The following is a 7,890-nucleotide window of genomic DNA, read 5'->3' as shown; positions in this document are numbered from 1 at the left end:
CTTCCGGTAGACGTTTCATAACAGGAAGTACCGAGGACGGATTTGACGTTATTTCCAAGGTGAGAAAATGAACCGTTTGAGCACTTTAGGCAGAAATTAAGTTTGTATTCTAATTCAGTGTTAATATCGTCGGAGTTAGTCAGCAGATAAATATGTGATATGAAGAGAAACTCAATGTTCTGACACTGAGTTGTATTTATCACTTAAGCTACAAGCTAATGCTAGGAGCGGTCTGAGCTCCAGATGTAAACAAACAAATGACATAAAGAACGTGAGAGTGTTTTAGTGTGTACTCCTCTCTCTCTCTGCTCCACTGTGTTACAGACAGCTGGACTTGTTTCTACGTTTATGACTCTTAACTATGACCTGAATCTGCTTATATTTAACATCATGTTTGTTTCATTACTGAGCAGAATATGAATTGATACACATGTGATCGTCCTCAGTGATCTGATGCTGACATCTGTCCTGCGCTGTGCCCGCCCCATCTCCACCATTGTCGCCTCACGCCGGCCTCTGGCCCACTTCAGACACCACATGGACCCGGACCCCAGCAGACCCGTGGAGAGCGCCATCAGAACCAAACTCACCGACGCACTCGAGCCACAGCACCTGGAGGTCCACAATGAAAGCCACATGCACGCCGTCCCCCCCGGATCGGAATCCCATTTCCGGGTTCTGGTCGTCAGCCCGCAGTTTGACGGCCTCTCGCTGATACAGCGCCACCGTTTGGTCAACGAGGCTGTACGGCAGGAGTTGAGTAGCTGCGTTCATGCACTGGCCATCCAGGCAAAGACCCCTGCACAGTGGGGCAGCAACCCCACCCTGGCTAAGAGCCCACCCTGCATGGGGGGCTCCAGGGGAGACCAGACAGTGGAGGAGAAGCTGAAGGCCGGGAGAGAGTGAAGGGAAGGAAGGAGACATCAAACTGCTGCTGCTGGACTCAACAGACTGACACACACACACACACACACACACACACACACACAGAGACCAGAGTCAGGAACTATAACATGACAAAGAAGTGTTTCTATTGTCTGTCTCTACTGTCACAATAAAGGATCATTGTAAATGGAACGTCAGCTTTTTATTTGTGTGGATATTCAGTCACTTAACATGCAGGTGTAATAAAAAGATCAATCAAACCACAGCAGGCCCATCAGATTGTAAAGTATTCACATGGTAAAAGCTTCTACTGCACATGACTGCAGCTGTAACATGAACATTCTTACACTTTACTGTGCACACATCATAAACAAACACGCAAAAGCAAAGAAACAGCACTGAAGCGATGGGGAGATGGGTCTGGAGCTACGAGAAACATGTTTAATGATGTCACTCACACTGCACAGGCTCAGTTTGTACATATATTCAGAATACTTTGCCCATGGGGACAAAAAGCAAAGGTGAAATTGAATGTATTCTTTACTAAGTTGCAGCTGTCTCCAGGGTTTGGGGTCGTTTGACTTCTTCTCTTCAAATAAATATTGTTCCCTTCGTGGCTTCACTTATACACATTTACATTGTGCTTTTCTACATAAACACTATTCAGCCCTGTCTGTATGAACGCGTGACATTACTACGAGGTGCTTTCAGTTACTTCAGTTCATTGAGTCGCCACATGAGGGCAGTATTAGCCCAAATATCTGCACCGACTCAAAGGCCTGCTGGGCTGATCGGTGAAGGATCGGTTTCTATTCTCTGTAAATATACGCGAGATGTCCAAATGTAGGCTTGTGTATTAAATTCATTACATTTAAAAATTTTATTAGAAAATATAAATGTATTTCAATGTGTCCAGGTGTTGGTGTAGTGTGTGTGTACAGTACATAACAAGACTGAGGAAGCTGCTGTGTAATATCACTAAATGTCACTAAAATGATCAGTGAGTCAAAATGGCTTCATCTTTCATTTTGCAATTGCATTATTTTTAATTTGATGTTTTTGAGTATTTGAGCTCCAAAATGATCAAACACAAACAGGTTAAACAGACTTTCAGCCCCAAAGCACAAACTCAACGCACTAATGTGATCAAACCTGTGAGCACGGAGACGATTGATCACACCTGTGTTTACAATTAAGGCTGATTGCATGAACAAGTTTATAAAATGGACGCCCCAGGTTTGGCTGTTGTTGGGTCTAATGCAACATGGCTCTGCATGGTTAGGGGCCGCCTGAATAATTGAGAAAGCAGATTGTGAGACTTCTTAAAGATGGGAGAGGGTAAAAGAGCATCGGTGGGTCACTTGAACAGAAGCCCAAACACAGATGCAGCAGCGGTTAGAGACACGCAGCAGCAGCAACATCAAAAAGGCCACAGGAAGCTTGTGTGTGTGTGTGTGTGTGTGTGTGTGTGTGTACGAGTGGCACAATGTCTCTCTGCTGATTTGTGTGAGAATGATGTCGTCTAAACCCAGGAGCCTCCAGTGTGCCGTCAAAAACAAAGACGACCATACAACAAATAAAAGGTACTGGATTTTATTGCAGTTCTTAAATTTCGGCCTTTCCCTTTATTTTAATTTATATTTAACATTTCTGTGTTCCTAATTTATGTTCTTGTGCTTTGGCCACGAACCTGAAATGTTTTAAATAAACAGGACCTACAGTGAACATTGTAGTGATCTTGACCAGGGGTTCACTTGCTTTTGTTTTCTCTTGGGCCTTTAGTGTAAACAACAAAAATGCTCTTTCTCTAAACAAACTCTTTGTTACTCCACCACTCGGTGATCCGTGGCTCCGTTTGTGAGCCTTTGCTGCTTTATTTTGATTGGCTGAGCAAACAGAACACGAGTCGAACACGTTCTGTGGTTTGTGCGCAGGATGACACACTCTTCACTCTCTGTTTGCATGCATCTTTCTATACAGCGTGTGGGTGGGTTTCTATTTCTGTCCGCGGGGTTGTGTGTGTCTGTGTGTGTCACTGTGAAAGTCTTCTTGTCCTCAACCCTAAAGACTGAAGCCAAAAATCACTCCTCGGGCCTACAGGAGTGACAGAACAACAAACACACACATTACTGATGGTTGGTGGGAGTCTTAACAAACAACGAGCCTTTACCCCAATTATCATCCATCTCTTAAATTCAGTTGTCGGGTGTATTTTTAAAGCGGTATTTCCAAATATGAGGAAAGACATCTTCAAGAATGACACGCTACCCAGGCAGCACACAGCCAAAGAAAACCTTTTTTTTCCGCTTTGCTGCAGAGCTATTCAGAGTTATTGTTGGCTCATAAAGACGGGCCCAGGGTGGAACGTGTGTGTCACGTCAAGGTAATGCGCGTCGTCTTCTACAATCGTCCTCCGCCTGGAATTGACAGCCTGTCAAGAGTCACAAAAGGACCCGGTGAGTAGGGTGAACAACTGGTGTCACTGGTTTGGAGAGGGAAAAACAGTAACGCAACCATTTTATCACCCCCGCTCACACGTTAGAGCTCGGCCCGGCCCGAGGGGGGGGCGGGGGCCCGGGGAAAAGGCAATAAGCCGGCCCCGAGCGCCTGGGGACCCGCAGACTGTCTCTGCCCGCCAGATTTACGTCCCCTCGACTCCAGGTGCAGTTATGATGGAGCGGGAGAGGACCTCGAGTTGTCAATAGTGATGAGGAGGAGTGCAGGGACTTGTCTTGTACTTAAAGGTTGGGCTGTTTTACATGAGCCAGCAGTAGATCACCTATTTAGTCTGTGGCAGTTACAGCAAAATAACAGGTTCGCTTAAGGCTCCGTAATGGACTGTGACTTGTTTTGGCCAGAGGTGGAATGTAACTAATGACATGCTCTCACTGCATAATGGAGGAGATGTTTCATGTACTTTTACTTTTTTGAGTGCATGTTTCTGCTCTTACTTTAAAGCGACGACGAGCGACGACAGCACATCTGAGCTGAACCTTCTCAGCTGAGCCTGATTGCACAATACAGGCCAAAATTACAGCAAAGAAAACGTTTAATAGCATCAAAGGACATTGAGCACACAGATCGGATTAACTCAAGCCAGTCGAGCCGTTTTTACTTTAGTTTACATTTGGATTTTGATGACATCATCTCCTCAACTGCCTCTGTAATAGCGAGGAAGGTTTTCATGCATACATTTGCAGTAAAGTAGATGTTTTGGAGCCTCTTCTCACGTCTAGACTCCAGTGCAGATGGATCTTTCTCAGGGCCGCAGAGGTCTGGCCCTTATGGCCCGCAAGGTGCAGCAGGTCAGTGGGAATCCACCTTGGCAGTGCTGCTTCTGCGTCAACGTCCCAGTGGCGGCGGTGCCAGGCTGGGCTGGGACCACAGGCAGAGTCGGGTTCCCGCGACAAACAGCCGCTGATTTACGCCGTGGCTCCGGACCCAGGGCTGGGGCAGGGGCTCCTTCTGCACAGCTGACCCCTCGCTGGTTGCGGGGTCATCCAGCGAGGGGGGGGGAGGCGGCAGGGGGTTGGAGAGGGAAGCCGAGCGAGGGTGCAGGAGGTGGGGTGGGGACGACAAATGGGTGTCTGAGAAAGGCTGGTCTGGTCGTCCCAGGGGAGCGGCTTCCTCCTCCGGCCCCCTGGTCAGCTGCAGGATCTGTGCAGCATGTGTGCAGGGAGAGAAGCCTGTTAAACACATTCACATCAAACCCCCACCAGCAACAACAAACAATACATTTATTCACTTTAATGGAGCTGCACAAATGTAGCAGTTTGTCCCTCAGGAAAAAGTCTGAAGTGGGATTTCCCCTTAAATCTTTTGTTGTTAATTTGTAAACTAGTATGTTGCCTTCACAGGCAGCAGGTCAAACTCTGTCCTAACTACACTTTAATCAGCGCAGAATGGCTTTTAAAATCTCCCTCACTTGGTTTGGTGATTAGGGTTTAGCTGGTTTCATGTGGTGGATTAAAGATGATAGGCTATTAAGGCTTTTAATTGGAACCCCCAACCCCTCCAAACTCTCTCACACAGCACACCGCCAACTAATCAAATCGGTGAATAGGCGGCTTGAAAGGGAAGGACAAAGCCAGAGATGGACAGAAGACAATATCCTTGTGTGGGAGAATTAGTTACACTCAGTAGTCTAAGTATTCAAAGTGCAGCGCAAAAAGGGGGCTGCAGGGGGATTAAGAGAAAAGTCCACACAGGTGGGCTGCTGGGAGGGAGGAGGGGTCACATGACAGGACATTACCTCGTTTGATAAACAACAGCCGGGGCCCACAGGAAGGAGGAAGGGAGTTATTTTATAGGGGGAATTAACTGCTGCACCACATCAGGTATTCATTATGTTAAATCTCCCAGGTGTGCCGTACGTGTGAGCCCAGGGAAACTTCTTAGGAGGTTTGGATGCAAGGGATCTCAGCACAAAATGATGCGTCCAGAGTTTGTGATGTTAGTATTTAAAAGGTTCTTAGGCGGCACAGATAGGCAGGCAGTGTTGTGTTCTTCTCGGAGTATTTATTCATAGGAAATGTATGTGTTTAATATTTTATAATCTTCTACTTCAAAGGCCTGGAGCTCAGATCATGGTTTTGGGTCGGATACTAAAATACTATAACAAATAACAGAACAATTTGAACCAAAATCTAACAATTCAATCGGTCATTTTTGATGAATAAGCAGTGTCCAAGTGTAATTTTGAACCTCTAGTAGTTTAAAAAGAAGTCAAGATTTTGATAAATGCTAATAGAAATACTGCAGTAAAATCTCTCATCTATTCAGTAATGTAACACTCACAACATGAACTCAAACGCTTTTTACAGTCATGAAATGATCCTTCTGAGGGCAGGAGGCTGTGATGATGTCACTTTATGATGGATTTCTGTGAGCTGCTGATATTGTTTCAGCAAACGAGTGTAAGATGACAAACATAACTGATCTGAGAAGGTTCAAGTGTTCCCAAAGGGCAGAGAGACGCTGCTAGTGATGGCTTGTGAAACTTCACAATCACATAACTCCAATTACAAATAAAGCTAAAGAAGGAAATGTCCACAAATATTCTCTAAGTTTACAGTCGTGTTTACAGTATAGATTATAGGACTACTGCACACACACACATTCTCACACTCACACATTCCCACCTCAAACTGATGATCATGTGTCCTCTTAACCTCTCAATCAAAATGGGACCGCGTTAACAAAAACTTAGTGACAGATCACCAGACCCCAAAGTTGAAGAATGATTTGTCAAAGTGAGTAACATCTGTATCTGTGCTGATGTGTGACCTGCTTGTTGGTGTTTTCCTCCCCCTGCTCGGTGCGTTGGATCATATGATCGCAGCACTAAGTCATGGGAGTTTCTCCCGGGGGTGTAGAGGCATGGGGCTGGTTAGGCTGGTTTTTGGGCCAGAGTGCACAGGCCAAGGCCTTAGCCCTAAGCCCTGTGCAGGATCCTCAGTCAGTCACTGACACGCATGCAGCTCCCCGTCCCTCCCCTCCAGGGCACTAAGCAGAGAGGAGTGTGCATGTTAAGACAGATGGGTCACAGATAAGACTCCTCTCTGGGCTCCTTCCATCCTCTCTCATCTCCCTCTCAAACCTTTTGCTCAACCTCTGTGATCTTCCCACTCCTGCTCGCCAGCTTTGAACCCTCATTCCTCTCGCACCCCCCGCCCCACCCCCGACTCCACTCCCTGTCAATCATGTCGTTTTCTCTGCAAGTTGTGACTCACTTTGTTCAATTTGACAAGTTGTGCTTTGCCTCAATTGACTTTCTCCTTCTAAACTTATTGTGACCTCTTCTCATGCAACTGTTTTCTATTTTAAAATTAAGAAGCTCTACAATCCTTTAAAGACCAAATCCTTATTTGACCATATACCTTGTGACAGCAGCATTGGAGCTTCTAATCCTGTGTTTAGATTATTTAATGCCAGATCATCAGATTGCATTTTTTAAATCTTTCTTCAGTAAATGTAAACAAGTATTAAAAATAAAATGGTGAATAAAAGTGTCAAAGGTCACAAATGCCACTTTTGACATTTTGTTTCACCATTTCCTGTCATGTTGAACATCTCAATCTCTAAAATGAGGAAAATTAAAATGTCTGTGAAAATGTAATTACTGAAGTAACATCTGTCAATACATAGACTTGTTTACTTTCTACCACTTTTAAATCTGCATTTTTCAGTATAGTTATATTCTTCCTCACCCATACTGATACCCATACTCTCAGGAGTGATGTGAATATTAGATTTAAGGACTTATATTCATTAATAAACAATCTCTCTGCCTCCAGTGGCCACAAAAGGATGAAATGACTGTTCCTGAGCTGAACCTGATCCTTGTGCAGTGATTCTCCAGAACCTCCAGTCGCTCACGTGTGAACTCTGACCCATCTCTCTCCTCATAACCTCCATCCAGCACCATGCAGGAGGGTTTACACTGAGCCGAGCCCCCCTGCAGCACTGAACACCTTCACCATCACGCTTCTATCTCACACACAGCCTGGAGCTATTACCATATTATCAGATTATGTTATTGCTCGGCCCCTTGGGTATAACTCAGGGCTGATGTTTCTAGTCGAGAGGTTGTAAGTTATTCAAACATCAATGTTCTGAATACTTTGTAGGATTTGAGTGGCAGCCAGCACGGGGACACACTGCAGACACACTGCAGAGCTACAGAACACATGATATTCACATAGCTGCTTTTATCGTCGCTGCAGAAGGAGGCGGCCGCGCTCGTAAACCTCCACTCGCACATGTTTATCATCATAAAAGCAAAGGCAGAGGTAAAGGAGATTGAAAACATTTATGGCGAAGCTGCAAATGTAATAATAAACAGTTGACCAGCGCCGGCTTCTCCCTCTGGTCAGTGGTGTCGCGTTCCACCTGCTGGACTTTGGTTTGAGACGCAGAGAAATGTTTCAGACACTATTTATCTATGTTCAACCCAAATAACCCCGTCTGACTCGGTTGCAGAGAGAAAGTTGTAAAGCAAGTGTG

The 7,890-nt window shown here is 45.4% G+C and overlaps 1 protein-coding gene across 1 annotated transcript; it reads left to right on the top strand.

Annotated features, from left to right (window-relative positions):
• On the top strand, nt 1-1,096 carry bola1 (bolA family member 1). The gene is made up of 2 exons (XM_076150429.1): nt 1-59; nt 447-1,096. Exon 2 carries the CDS (start codon nt 454-456, stop codon nt 904-906), a length of 453 nt encoding a protein of 150 aa, XP_076006544.1. The 5' UTR covers nt 1-59; nt 447-453; the 3' UTR covers nt 907-1,096.
• Nucleotides 1,097-7,890: the final 6,794 nt, after the last annotated feature.

The sequence above is a fragment of the Genypterus blacodes genome, unplaced genomic scaffold (genome assembly GCF_046128005.1).
Source record: "Genypterus blacodes isolate CSIRO-AG114 ecotype Tasmania unplaced genomic scaffold, CSIRO-AGI_Gbla_v1 ptg000052l_1, whole genome shotgun sequence".
Classification (NCBI taxonomy): domain Eukaryota; kingdom Metazoa; phylum Chordata; class Actinopteri; order Ophidiiformes; family Ophidiidae; genus Genypterus; species Genypterus blacodes.
This window is presented reverse-complemented; position numbering and strand designations above follow the sequence as displayed.